The sequence below is a fragment of the Perna viridis genome, chromosome 3 (assembly GCF_037379345.1).
Source record: "Perna viridis isolate PV_CMFRI_1.1 ecotype Kerala chromosome 3, ASM3737934v1, whole genome shotgun sequence".
NCBI lineage: Eukaryota > Metazoa > Mollusca > Bivalvia > Mytilida > Mytilidae > Perna > Perna viridis.
The window spans coordinates 12,191,740-12,207,075 of record NC_142447.1 but is presented as its reverse complement, the minus strand read 5'-3'; the positions used below and the strand labels follow the sequence as shown (position 1 = coordinate 12,207,075).

The following is a 15,336-nucleotide window of genomic DNA, read 5'->3' as shown; positions in this document are numbered from 1 at the left end:
GGCAGCTTTTGTAGAACAATGTTAATACTTAGCTTACATTCATTTGTAATACATTGAAATGAGACGTGTCATTTTTACCAAATAAGAAACAATGCAGTACTATTGATTTTAAGGTTCACATTATTTGCAGAATTATAATACATGTACTATGATACTGTCCATCATTACTTCTTTCTGTATGACCGTTCATCCACATGCAGTAGGATAACTTAAAAATGCTTTAGATATGTTGTTGTATGCACCAGGGCAAGGGGGTGGACAGTTTATGTGTTTAAGAGCAGATAATTATTGAATGTTTTATACTTCCAGGTACTGTTATTAGGTTGTCGATGTGTAGAGTTAGACTGTTGGGATGGAGATGACAACTGGCCTATTATTTACCACGGACATACTCTTACAACAAAGATTTCATTTAAGGTAAGACTTTGGCTACTATCAAGTCATGATATATTTTTGTGTTTTTGATTTATCAAAATACCTTATGTCACTGGTTCATGCCTGGAACTTCCCTACTTTTTTCTGAACACTACACAAAAATGTAGTCCAAATGAAATTCCTTTTATATTATTCAATACATCTTTTATAACATATAAATATGTTTCTGGTAGTTATTGAGCTCAATATTATTTTATTATTTCTGCAAATAAAATTAAGATCTCATCTTTAAATGAACTGAAGATTTTAGGGAATCCTTTTTGGATGTTTAGTAATAAATAAGCATTTAGAGAATGAAGTGCTTGCAGTAATGTGTCAAGAAGCATTAAATGTGCTAAGCATATTCCACTTAATACAATTATCAGTCAAAATCTCCATCTTATCATCAATATTTTATGATTAATAAACAGGAAGTGAAGAGCAGTGATTTTAGCTGAGAAAATTCAAATTGATAAAAAGTGTCTAAATGTGAAAATCTTGTATTGATCATGGATATTTTTTCTTATGTAAGATTAGTTCTGTTTGAGTATAATTACAGTTTAGCATAATACTCTTTTGAAATAATTTAGAATGTGATTGCAAATCAACTTTTTGACATGTTTAAAAAAAAAGGGGGGGAGGTGAAATAGAGCAAAATTTGAAATGTGTGTGAAGTTGAATATTGTTTAACTATCAATTACAGTACTTAATTACTTCAGAAATCAGTTTTATTGACTGAAATTAAGCTTATATATATTAGGAAACACAGTTCTAAATGATATGGAAAATGCAAATATAAAATTATAGTTTTATTTTACATGATGTAATTTTTTTAATTTTTTCATGCTCCAATTTTCACAAGAATCAAAAAAATCCCACTGCTAACAGCACTTTTATTTAAAAAATTCTGATTTTTTTTCTTACATTAATATATTGTTTAGCATTTAATTTAGGTGTTTAGCAATAATTTGTTGTAAAATAAATAGTGTAATTATGATCAGATTCTATGGTTGTAGTTGTTGAACAAAACTGCAAGGTTACTATACCCCCTCAAACAAAGTTTTGAGGAGTATATAGGTTTGAATTTAGGCATTTTTTTTTTCATTTTAAATAATGTTTAGGTATTAGTCATTTAGTTGATCAAAGCTAATGAATCAAGTCAACTACACAATTACAACTTAAATCATCCTCATGTAAGGGAGACAATTTGTAAGGTCATTTAAGGAGGTAGACCTAAGGTAAGGGACACAACTCTTTAAAATCATTGGAATGTTTGTATTCAGGCTCTTTATATCAATCTCATGTAAGCACCAAAGTAACTTTGATTGATTTCATTGTGTTTCAAATGAAAGCTTGAAAGTCTTAGGTGAAATTGAATATGATACAAACATCATCACTGATTTGAAGAGTCATGCCCCTTACCCCAGGTCTACCTCCTTAAAGGAAGTACATGGAGTGCATTGTTTCTACATTTTCTCATTTAGTTTTACAAATATATTAATTTTTGTGGTTCTTAATTTTCGCAGATTCTATCAAGTGAATATATTTGCTGGTATCAATATTCATTGTTTCAAAATAATGTTTAACATTCCATAGTATTAAAATCAATTTCACTGGTATTGGGTTTTTTTTTTTTTTTTTTTGGGGGGGGGGGGGGTTTGTGTCCACTGTGAAAATCAGAATCCTTGTAAAAATTAGTACATGTAGTTTACAGTATTTTTTTTTGTTTCTAGGCAGCAGTAGAAGCTATCAATAAAAGTGCTTTCATCACCTCCCCCTATCCTGTGATATTATCTATAGAAAACCACTGCTCTGTACCTCAACAGCAGAAAATGGCAAAAATATTCAGTGTATGTATTATATTTTATTAAACACCTATCAAAACATTGTAATTGCTGTGTATTTAAATTTTAGTCGAAAACAAATTAAAACTTGCAGAAAATCTTAAATATTATTCTTTTGCTCACTGGATCAAAAAGGAATAAATAAGATGAAAAGAATAACGCCACTAAAATAATTTCAATATTCACAGGTTCTTCCTTTTCCCTTTTCCCTCGCTTTCAAGAATTTGTCATTACCCCTTTATCTCCATAAAACAAAAACATCTTTCAAAATCTGTTATCTCTGTGGGCTGTAATTGGCACCCTTGTCACTTTTTAGGGGATAAAAGATTGAAAAAAAAATTGCTCCCTCCATCATTGATTTTCTTCAAAATAGGCCTGAGAAAGGAGAAATTAAATTTGAATGGCCATAGTTCCGAGAATCCATCATTTTCTTTTTTCAATTTATTGTTTTTTTTCATAACTTGTACAATGTTTTGTTCTTTTTTATGGTTTTCCAAACAGCGAAATTAGGTTCCAGTGAAAAGGACATTTCCAATTCATTTGTATGAAGGAGTTGCCAAATCAACAAATTTCAAGAATCTATCGACATTTTTTTTCTTTAAATCACAAAAATTGGTACACACAAATAAAATACACAATTCTAATTCTATTGTAACAATATAATGAAGTTACTGTTTTCTGTTGTACTACAGGATGTGTTTGGTGATAAGTTAGTGACCAGTTTCCTGTTTGAGAGTGATTTTTGTGAAGATCCCCAGTTACCATCCCCTAACCAGCTGAAGTATAAAATACTGATCAAAAACAAGAAGGCCAGAGATCAGGATACCTTCCCTATGAAAAAGGTAGAAACTTTATGAATGATATTATGCTTTTACTAATTGGATTCAGGAGTATTGCTATCAATAAAAAATGCATTTAGTTAGCACTCATTTTTTTCTACTAGCAGTAATAACTTGAATTTTGATTTAAATTATGAGTAAATAACTCTGTTTTTAAGAGTACATTTACCCAATGTCTCCTCTAGTATCAGAAATCAAAGTTCATACAAGCTAATTACCTGTGTTGAAAATAAGCTAAATGTAAAATATGCTGAGTGTTTGAAATATTTCTTAAGCTAAGTGCCCCAGTGGTAAGTTACAATTATTGTATTGTAACTTTTGCTTGTTAGATTCCATCGTGTCCTCGTACCAATAGTATGGCCTCCACAGACTTTGATGATGATGAGGTAGATGATGATGACGATGATGATGAAGAGTTGACGGATGGTAAATATGTTTATTTTGCTGTAACTAATGGTTTTTCTTGAATTTTGATGTTATTATTTTTATGCAAGATGCCAATGAAGTGAACCTTTGCCTAGAAGCTTTTTTTTTACATCGTCATAAAACTTTGTACAAATGTGCATAATGATATGAAGTTTTAGAAATACATGTATATGTCATTGTTTGAAACAGTGTAATTTGATGACAAAAATTTTATATGTTGATGTCTCAAAGATGGTTTTATTTTTGAGTTTATGGTACAAGTATACATGCACATGTCTTAATTCGTTAGTTTATGGCTATAAATAAGATACAGTTAGCTATTCATTAGCTTTATTAATTCTTTTAACAGTTAAAGAACAACTCAGAACATCAGTTGACTCCCAGGATAGCCAGGCTGGTGACACAGATGAAAGAGGTCGTAGTAGTACACCATCTGATTATCAAGGGAGGTAAGCCAAATGATGTTTACCTTTTAAGCAAGATGGTGTGAATACTTTATTTTTTTTTTTGCTTTAATTAGAGTTGTAAATCATTATGCATTGTAGACTAATTGTTTTTCCTGTTTATCATTTTTATTGGTTGTAATAAGTAATCTGTTTGAAGCAGCTTACTATAGAAATGTGAATTCCCTTAAGTAACAGACTATACCTGTATTTATCATACATGTCTTTGCTTTACTCTTACACTGTTTATTCCTTGTTTGAATCATGCCTGTATGTTTACCATTATATCGTACCATTCATTATGCACTGACTGATTTGTTTATTTGTATACAATTGTTATCTCATGGTTATTAGAAATAAAGTATACATAAAGAAATGAATTGTTATGGTCATTTACAAATTTCATAATACTTTCAGAACATCATCTGGTTCATTCAGTGAAAGAACAGGTCGTGGGTCAAGGGTACAATCTGAGCTTGGTGATTGGCAGTTTGATGATGACTCTCATGACCTGAAGACCCCCAGTAAATCCAAACAGAAGAAAACCAGTCAGATAGCTAAAGAGTTGTCTGATCTTGTTGTTTACTTCCAGGCAATCAAATTTCGAGGTATTTTAAATTCTGATAGATGTTAAATGAACCAAGTTACATATGTTAAGTAGGGATTCATTTTAATCAACTGCAGATTTGTTATTTGCCTGCTTGAATTTCTTGGGGAAAAAACTTTCAGAACAAGAAAAATTTCTTTTTTGTAGGGTTAACATAAAACAAATTTTAAAGCAATATTATTGAATTTCCACATTGTCAAGTTTCGCCAAAGTTGGAAAACATATTGTTTTTATTGCATTCATTATTATCTCCCTTTTTTATTATTTTAGGTTTAACCATTAGTCCCAACACATCACTGAAGAAGAAAGGAATTAGACGTGGCGGAATCCTTGGCAGTAACCCTAGTACACCCACCATCATGTCGGACAAAAGTGATGTAGCCATGGCATCCAATATTGTACGACAAAGACGACCAGACAATGTACCATCCTGCTACCAAGTCTCCTCCCTCAATGAGAACAAAGCTCGACAGCTGTGTAGAAGGAGTCCAATAGGAGTTATCAAATATCCTTTCATAACTACAATATTTTTTATCAAAATATACTAATTGTATAAAAATAGGAGATGTGGTATGATTGCCAATGAGTCAGTCATCCACCAAATGCCAAGCCACAAACAATTAAACTTCTTCAGCTCACAAAATGGTCTTAAATGATGGGCAAAACCCATATCATAAAGCAAGCTGTCAAAGGTGCCAAAATAAACGATGTGAAACTATTCATAATAAGGCTGTCATTTTTAGTGCCTTTGCATGTTCTATGTCATTTTGCACATTTTTAATAACAAATTGATAAGCATTCTACCAGATTATGGAAATTGGTTGAAATGTTCCTACAAAAAAATCATTACTTTTCACATGCAATTATTTTGGCATTAAATGCTTTCCTGCAATAGAAATATCTGCAAACATTTGGATACATTGTGTTGTGATACCCTACTTTATTGCCATGTAAACAATGAATTTGGATACATTGTGTTGTGATACCCTACTTTATTGCCATGTAAACAATGAATTTGGATACATTGTGTTGTGATACCCTACTTTATTGCCATGTAAACAATGAATTTGGATACATTGTGTTGTGATACCCTACTTTATTGCCATGTAAACAATGAATTTGGATACATTGTGTTGTGATACCCTACATTATTGCCATGTAAACAATGAATTTGGATACATTGTGTTGTGATACCCTACTTTATTGCCATGTAAACAATGAATTTGGATACATTGTGTTGTGATACCCTACTTTATTGCCATGTAAACAATGAATATGTACATAATAAATTGTGTAGCCTGTTTCAATTTTGTTGTGGGTAATATGACACCTCTTATTTGAATTCATTTGAAAGGAGACAAATTTTTGAACAAAGAACTCTTAAAAAATGAGTGATTATGTGAAATTGAACCCATTAAAAAAATTTTTTTGTTATTATATGTATTAAATAAATGCTTGCACAAATGGTATTTTTCCTTAACCATTTTCCACTCACACAGAGAAGCAGTTGATGAGAACTTACCCCTCTGGTATGAGGATAGATTCATCTAACTTCAATCCTGTCATATTCTGGGCCTTTGGTCTACAGATGGTGGCTCTGAATTACCAAACAGAAGGTAAGCAAGAAAATGTCAAAAAAAAGTTGATTCAGTAAAATAAATAATTGTTATTTATGATAATCTTAAGCAGAAGATAAGAAAAAACTCAATGAGTTTTGATTTGGCACATTGGTAATGTATTGTTGTTAACATATTCCTAAAATTGAGCTCATGGGTGTTTATTTCAGCATAAACAGAAATGTCTTTCATTTGAAGGTAAGGTCTTCAACATAATTGAAGTATGGAAATGGAAATGCTTAAATGCATATTTAACACCCCCCTTCCCCTTTATAAATTATTAGTTGTCTGTCTGTCCGTCTGCTTATCTTACCTTATGAATGCAACTCAGTAGGCTGTGGTATACATTTTAACAACATAATGATACAATTGAAGATGTATCCGTTTACTAGGTATATATCATTATGTTTCCCCCAACTTTGATTGGGAGTCATCTTGTTTTTACCCTGACTGTCTGTCTGTGTGTTCCTCACACTTTTGTAAGCACAAATCCTCCAAAATCATTGCACTAAATTTCATGAAACTTTGTAGGTATGTGGTATGTAGTGTTGTACTTATTTCCAAAGATTTATGATCCACTGAATTTAGTGGGAGCTATACCCCTCAGAAATTTTGAACAGGGGGAGACATACAGTTTTGTGGAAGAAAAACTGTAATTGCTTTTTGTGCAGGCTGAAAATATCTTTTCAAAGACAAATCTTGTTTCTTGAGTTTTCTAAATAGTTTCATTTGTCTTTACAGATAGAGCAATGGCCCTGAACACAGCCATGTTTGAACAGAATGGAAGAAGTGGTTATGTATTGAAACCAGCAGTAATGTGGGATAAAAGTCACATGATGTATAATCATTTTAATCCATGGGATAAGGAGTTTGATGGTCTCCATGCGACACTTTTGACACTTAGAGTAAGTCGTAATTTTACATTTGCAAAATGCAGGGCATATCTGATAAGCAGGTTGTTTTAAAATATATGTAAGAGGATACAAGGGTTGCCCAAGTTGTCGCAGGCCTCTTATGACACTTCAAAACACTAGAACACCAAAGAATACAGTATTTTTCTCCTATATTTAAAATGAGGGTCTAAAATTTTGTCTCTAATTACAATTTGGAGTTTAGAAAAAATCAAGTACTGTGAAATTGCTTTAATTCATGGATACCAATTTTTGTGGATCAGGAAAGAAACACAAGTTCGTGGATTCTTGAATTTGTGGTTTTGAAGTTTACAATATACACATCAATAGGAATCTCTTATAAGTTGGGAACCTGGGTTGTCCAAACCAAGAAAATTAATACCCCATGAGCAATAGTATTTTCACAGTATGCAGAAACAACAAGCAACAAATATTTGGCTTTTCAAAATTTGGATTATATGGAGTATAAGCCTGATGTCATTGTGCATAATAGTGAGACATTTCCTTGAGGACTATACTGAAAAGCTGTAGGCTAAGATATTTTGTATTGACCAATGAGAATCATTCAAAACCATATTTCAACTGTAATGGCTAGCTGCCAGTTTTTCGTCTTTAGTACAGTTCCATCTAAGAATCAGGCTTCTAAGAAGTAGGAACAATAAATGCTATACTTGGTATTATTTTGACTGCAAGCCCTTCAGAATGTCTGATAATGTTTAAAATGAAAGTTAGTAATATTAGTTGATATTTTGCCAGAATTTTGAAACTTTAACCATGGAAACCAGGAAATTTTGGGACCTTTTTTTTTCATGATTTCTGCAATCAATTACTTTCGCAATGCTTTAAATTTGTGTACATTCCCTAGATTGTATTAGAACTTCTTCAAGGAAAATATTAACAGCAGTTTAAATTTCACCATATAGGTCTAACTGTGAAAATATAAAAGTCTCAAGGATATCACGGTTTAAAGAATAGAAGAGTAAAGGACAAATTTTTAAACCATTTTATACTATAAACAGTCAAAACTATTTCATTATATACAACATTCATAAGAAAACAACGTAAAATTGTTTATAAATCTAATAAATTAATCTGTACTGCTGTAAAAGTACCGGTACTTTGATTTGTGGATACCAATTTTTCGTGACTTAGGAAAGAACCACAAGTTTGTGGATTCTTGAATTCATGGTCTTTAGTATACATAACAATGTGATTCTACTTTTTGTTGGGAACCAAATTTTCATGGTTTGACCTACCCATGAAAATCATGAAAATAGGTACCCCACAAACAATAGTACTCTCACAGAAATATTTGTTATTTAAAATCAAATGTAAAGTGAATCAACTTCTGCACGAAAAAATAGGCCGACTGAAATTCACTAACAACATTCCATCACTCAAATCTAACATTTGTCATGAGCTGTTGTTTAGCCTGCTAAGTTGTCGTACCTTCTTCATTATTTTAAGAAAGTACTATACTGAACACTTCAGTTTTGATCTTTTTGGTGAATTTCTTTAAAGTTTATCTTAGTTAGTCAACTAATTTATTGTTTTAGGTAATATCAGGACAGTATGTCAGTAACACTCACACAGCCAGTACATATGTAGAAGTAGAGATCATTGGCATACCTGTCGACTGTGCTAAACATAAAACAAATGTTGTCTCACGTAACTCGCTCAACCCCATCTGGAATGATACCTTCACATTTCAGGTAAGTTAGAAATGGCAACACTCTTTTAGAAACTGAGTTGCAGTGATGTTGATCTCTAATGTTGTTTTTATGCCTCACCACAGGTCCAGGTATTATGTGACACCCTCCAAAAAGTTGAGTGTCCAACTGTTTTCCAGTCTGGACCGTTTCTATATGATAACTTGAGAACAGATGCACAAAATTTTTTTTAATCTTTGTGCAATTTATTTATCATAATATATAGATTTAGTTATATTTCCAGCAAAATCTGAAATGAAGTTTCAAGTTTGGCTATTTTGAACATTTAGCCATCCCCCTTTTTTCACCATTATGTGGCAGGGTATCACTTAATGGTTCATTAATGCCTGATTTTTATTGGTTAGTGCAAGTTACAATGTTACATCACTATTTTTTTTTTTTTTAATTATTGCTAATTTTTATGGTTGAATATGAATTTTATATTTAAAGAAATGAAATAAAGAAAAAACACAGCTTTGGTTTTGGGTTGAGATGGGAAAATTGAAAATTTTAGCTTTTTTAAGAATAAAATAATTTAAATAATATTCTGTAAAACAAATTTCTACAAATGTGAATGTGTAACATGCTGCCTTGTTAACTTTACAGGTGATGTTCCATGACTTGGCTTTCATCAGATTTGTGTGTATAGATGCCAGTACTAACCATATCCTGTCTCAGAGAATTATACCACTCAAGTGTCTTAGACCAGGTAAGCTTTCAAGATCAAATATGATTTTTTTTTAAATTCCTTTCAGTAAACAAAACAAAACAAATTTCATCTTTTCAGATAATAAAACAATCTATGTTGTAGTTAGGTGTAAAAACAATTAATTTTACAATGTACTTCTTTGGAGCCAGTCATATCATTTTGATGTAGGCTTTTGGAAATTATTTCCACAATGCAAAAGATTTTGTTATGGTGGATTGAAAATACAAGTATTATAATTGTAATTTTTAATTTAAGTTTCTCCCTATATAACTAATTACTTTTGGTTAACTGTCCAGATTGTCCAGGTTCAAAGTTCTTCACAGTTCTTAAAATAAATAGTCTTGTAATGTTATACAAGTAAAAAATATATTCTGAATATTTAGGTGATAAACCTCTTCAGGAGACAGTAAACTGTTTATCCTCTCACATTAGGGGGAGAATGGGGGAGAATCTCACACATAAACTGTTCCAAAGGTTAACAGGTATGAGGTGACTGCTCTTAGTTTGTCACTCCCCTTTCAGTCAACCAGTTCCTCTGCCATTGAAAACAGAAAAATACCTTTCTCTTCTAACTTCCATGTTTGACTGACTTTATTTGGTTATAACTACTCTCTTTTACCAGGCTATAGACATGTAAGACTAAGGAATGCCAGTAACCAGCCTCTAGAACTAGCCACACTATTTATTTACTCAAAACATGAGGAAGAATCACTAGATATGTGTAGTGCTGAGGAACACACTGATACCATAGACAGCTCAACAGTTTCAAAACGGAGATCATTCGCCAAAATTAAAGACAGTTCTGAGAGTGGAAAAGATGTAAGTGTATAATGTGTCAATTTCTGTGAAAAAAAAGGCATAATAAAAAAAATAGAAACATGCATGTCAAAAACACACCAATCTTACAAAATAATTTCACTCAAGAATGCTTTCTCTATATGAAAAGACCATTATTTGATCTTTGCATCTTTGGATTTGTTCACAAATTTTTCAATAGAACGAGAGTTATCTGCCCTTAAAATTTTTATTTTCAGTGCACACAATGAAATTTTAATTCAATTTGCCATAGTGATATAGAAAAATCTTGTTTTTTTTCCTTGGCAACTCTTCAAGTTGTAGCATTTTTACTTTATATATGTGCTATACATTTATTTTTGCAATTTAATCTCTGTGAAAGGGAAGACAATTGCGTTTATTAAAAGATCTTTCCTTTGTTGGGTATTACTGTTAAAGTACTATTGTTCGTGGGGTACCAGTTTTCGTGGTTTTCATGGGTAGGCCAAACCACGAAGTTTAGTTTCCAACGAAACCACAAATTCAAGTATCCACGAACTTGTGTTTCTTCCGTTATCCACAAGAATTGGTATCTACGAATTTAAGTACTTTCACAATACTATTTATGGTTTTCATTGTTCAACAGACTTACTACAAATTCAAATTACCAAAGAAATGCAAAATTTCAATTAAAAAGTTTAATGTTCTTATGAAGTCCATGAATAAGAATTTAACCAACCAACAAAATTTTGTCATCACGAAATCAATACCCATAAATGAAGTACTTTCACAGTATCATTGAACTTGTGCTAAATATTGGTGAATAACTTGTGGATACTGTGACATCATGTTAATATTGATTTTTTCACAGTATGCTATGATAGAACTAATTTATATTTTAGTTACTGGCACCTTTAGGAGCCAGGAAGAGGAGGATGTTTTTCATCAGTGTTTATGGAGTTAATGACCCTGATGAATATGTCATTCTCAAGGTCACACAGGACACATCAGTGTATGATGCAATAGCTCAGGTAAGTTCAGTGTTCATCTCACTTAGTATTAATATCTGTACTTCTCAATTAAGTATGGGTCTGTTTGAAAACCAGGCAAGGGTTGATTCATCATGTCTCAAGATGATTGAAGAAACTGTTCAGATTCATTTGTTACACCCTAACAGAAACTCTTACTAGTTCATTTCCTTGGATCTGCTATATATTGGGAAATATTTTCTGACTGGTAATAGTTTAAAAATTTGAATTTTTCCAGTACTTTTTTTTATGTAGAACACAACCAAATCTTAAGCATCTCCAGTGACCAACTTTCATTTGCACTCTTATTGAGGAATGCAGTTTTTATGAGGCCTACCGAAGGATTTCCATTCTAAAAATATTTTGGAATTAAGAAATGCATGAATCGCTTATTATAAGCTTCTACCTGGTTTTAAGGCATAGCTGTACTTAAGTAATAAACTTTAAATGTGTGTGATTCTAAATGATTGAGTGACTTTTAGAACAAAGTTTCTTGTGCATTATGAAATGGTATGATAAACATCAAAAAATCTGACGCAATGAGTTAACTCATTTTTTATTTTTTTGTGGGCCTTCTCAAGGCTTTTCTTAGCTGAAGCTTTAGTCAGTCAGATGTGTTTCATGACCTTTTGTACACCAAACTTACTCAGTGTACAATCAAGTTTTTATCTAAATACAGAACTTTACGTATTTCTTTTAAACTTATTTTATCCTTATATGACTAATTTTCCAGTGAATAGGATGGTGATTTTTAACCTGATCAATAACTTAAGTTCCTGATATATTATTACTTTGATGTTTTCAACTTTTAATGCAGGCCTTAAGTAAAGCAGGAAAAGTTGATGATATCATCACAAACTATGTATTGGTTGAGGATGTACAGAGTGGGTGGGAGAAAAGGGAGCAGGAACGGGCAAGTGAACAGAGGATACTGGACATGACAGAAAAAGTTCTACAGGCTCAGAATAGATGGACAGGAGCTGGAAAGTTTATACTCAGAAAAGTCAGTGATGTAAGTCTGTCCGTCTGTTATGTAGAATTATTTTCATTAGTTTGAATTTTTTTTTACCCAGGCAATTCAGTAATACCAGTATCAGTGTTTCTGTTAAAGTTCTAATATTTAGGTAAAAGCATTGAAGACAATTTGTCTACTCTATATATTTTATAATAAGAAAAAGTCGGAGTTTAATATAGAAGATGGTGCTAGTTTATGAATCCTCTGTGTATGAGACTGTGCATTGAGAGGAAGTAAAACTGGTATGCCCTTATTAAACACTTCTCTTGATTTTGACAGGATCCTAGCAGTAGAGCCTGGGTCAGCACTATGCTTTCTAGGGAGAGACAGGTTAGTATATGAATTACTTACATTAATAAATGATGGCATTTCATATAAGCATTTCTTTGAATAAATTTGCAATTCAAGTTACAAAAGATAACAGGATGGTAGCAACCATATTTTCATGACAAAATAATTATTTTATATCAAAAGAAATTTTAATTCCTGACATTTCTTTTAGTTAAGTCATCTTGCCTTTATATTATTTTAAATAGAATATTCAGTTTGCAAGGTAAGATATACCTGAAAATTTATTTTCTTATATGACAATTTTTAATAAGAATTTTCAATTCTTCAAGCTCCAAAATAAAATTCTATTAATGAAACTATTATTTTATTACAGAGAATTAAATGTGAGAATGATGCTGCAGACTGGGAGAGTATAGAACAAGTCTTTATTGTCTGTGTATACAATGTAGCTCCAGATCAACCTTATACCATCTTCAAAGCTCCCATCTCCAGTACAGCTCAGGATATCATAACCCAGGTAGGAAATTTACAATGTCCTATCTCCAGTACAGCTCCGCATGTCATTATTCAGATATGAAATTTATACAAGCTCATTTCTGTTACAGCTGAGAGTATTATAACACAAGTAGAAAATTTGAAATGATCTTAATCCTACAAAAATACTAGGGTAAGGGTTGGTATTGGAAGATGTCTTTGTTGTCTACAAATGGAGCTTCTGACCCCTTCAAAATACAATGTAATAAATGTCACTTCAAGAGAAATTGTCAGAATTGTGAGGAATATGTGTTTAGTTAAGCAATGTAGTTTTAAAAGTTGAAATTGATGTTCAGGAAATCTTGATTAAAAAAACCTTGACTGCCTAGAAAAAAAATCAATCTGGTCCAAAAATTGGGATTTACTTTGATAAGGTAACATGTTTTACAATCATTTTTTAGTTGAAAGTGGAGTCTACATTATAAGGAATTTCTAGAGAAATATATTGGACATGGAACAAGAAAAACTTAATGTGCTTTGTCCATTCAAAACTTCTATGCATTATATATGATCTGAAACAACATCTACTAAATATCAGAAAATCATCATAATGCAATTATATGTCAGACGCGGATCCAAGGACTGGCGTATGGGGCATACGCGCGCAATGATGAAACCCATAGATCTGACGATGTATCAATTTTATTATTTCTAGGCTATGATGAAAGCCCATAGGTCTGACCCTGAGAACTTAAGAAAATTTGTTCTGGTTGAAGAAGTAGAATGTTCTGGTGGTGAAACACAGAGTCCTCACGCTAGACGTCACAGCACGGAACAACCAGAAAAACGGATACTGGAAGATGACGATAATGTCTACCTTGCTCAGAGAGAGTGGAAAACAAATGGAAAGTTTGTCATTATGGACAAGAATACCGCAGAACAAGAAATCATACAGGTATGTATTTTTACTTTTTATGATATGATATTCATGTCCAAGGTACAAACAATGTATTTACATCATGTCATGAAAATCAATGTAAAGGTCTCTCTTGAATTCAATTTTAGTTAGTGGTTGTCCCATTTATGAATAAACAGGAGGTAATATACTTTGTGTATAATAATACAGGTCATAAAAGTTCAATGACTGGAACAAAAAAATGGAAGACTATAACAAAAACAAGAAGGGGCTGCTTCTATTTAGAAAAAAAACATTGAACTAAAAAATAATCAAATTCCCTTATAATGTTTTTGGATTATCATATGAATTGATATGTATGAACGGATGGATAGATGGATAGACATACACCATGATATGCCAAACACAAACAAAACCGTAAACCAACATAAAAATAGGAAAGGGTAGTAGGATGTGCTTTTTGTTACAGATTGAGAGAAAGAAGAAAGGTTCCTCTAAAAATGGACCATCAAAGGGAGGGACTAGTAAAGTACAACCCAAGAAGAAATCCACCAAAGCACCGTCACCAGATAAAACAGAAACTAGTAAGTCACAGACGTGTCTGATTATAATATGAAAATTTGTGTAGTTCTACATTCATGAATTTATATAGTCATGTTTAGTACACCATGAAAAAAACTATTTAACAGTAGTATACTGGAATGACATATTTTTATTTCAATATGCACCTTCAGTTTCGGTCTTGTTTTTATTGAAAAAAAATTGTCCTGCAAAATATAGAACATAATCATCAGTCTCAATGAGTTTGTGGTATTTTGGAATCACCTTGTCCATCCCTCTTTCTGTCCTAATTGTGTTGCTATTATCACTGCTCCTAAAGGATGGATTGATTTTAGATATGGTGTGATTTTAAATAGAAGGTGCATATGTTGTAAGTTATTTAGGGCACTGTACGATTTCAACTTCCTATTCCCTGGGAATTTGCCCTTTTTTTTATGGAATCATAGAGAAAATTTTCATCACAAAAAATCTATGTTCCTTATGTAAGTATTGGTTTCAAATTTGGCTTGCTGCTTTATATAGATGGGGCGTGGATTGTAAGCAATTTTGGGTGTTGTTCGACATCAACTTCCTGTATGAGTGAAGGCACAAGGTATGCAACTTTTTGTTGTCAATATATACATGTCAGCTCTACAAGCATTTTTTATTCTTAAATTATAAATCTTATCCTATCTGTCACCTGTAAAATTTTAAAAATCTTCCATGATTTGGCTATTGACCTTATGTAAAAACAACTCTGAAATGTTGACAATTTTTGTG

At 31.9% G+C, this 15,336-nt stretch overlaps 1 protein-coding gene across 5 annotated transcripts in view; it reads left to right on the top strand.

The window, feature by feature from the left end:
• The window catches only part of LOC148621035 (1-phosphatidylinositol 4,5-bisphosphate phosphodiesterase epsilon-1-like), a 236,868-nt gene that overhangs the window by 218,002 nt on the left and 3,530 nt on the right, over nt 1–15,336 (top strand). For all 5 annotated transcript variants that reach the window (XM_088575034.1, XM_088575035.1, XM_088575036.1 and 2 more), the window contains 18 exons: nt 310–417; nt 2,148–2,264; nt 2,951–3,100; nt 3,427–3,523; nt 3,873–3,972; nt 4,384–4,574; nt 4,844–5,078; nt 6,065–6,189; nt 6,931–7,094; nt 8,657–8,812; nt 9,416–9,518; nt 10,141–10,337; nt 11,195–11,323; nt 12,138–12,332; nt 12,615–12,665; nt 13,000–13,143; nt 13,816–14,055; nt 14,486–14,600. In XM_088575034.1, the coding sequence (XP_088431160.1) occupies nt 310–417; nt 2,148–2,264; nt 2,951–3,100; nt 3,427–3,523; nt 3,873–3,972; nt 4,384–4,574; nt 4,844–5,078; nt 6,065–6,189; nt 6,931–7,094; nt 8,657–8,812; nt 9,416–9,518; nt 10,141–10,337; nt 11,195–11,323; nt 12,138–12,332; nt 12,615–12,665; nt 13,000–13,143; nt 13,816–14,055; nt 14,486–14,600 (2,617 nt within the window). The remainder of the gene's footprint in view (nt 1–309; nt 418–2,147; nt 2,265–2,950; nt 3,101–3,426; nt 3,524–3,872; nt 3,973–4,383; nt 4,575–4,843; nt 5,079–6,064; nt 6,190–6,930; nt 7,095–8,656; nt 8,813–9,415; nt 9,519–10,140; nt 10,338–11,194; nt 11,324–12,137; nt 12,333–12,614; nt 12,666–12,999; nt 13,144–13,815; nt 14,056–14,485; nt 14,601–15,336) is intronic.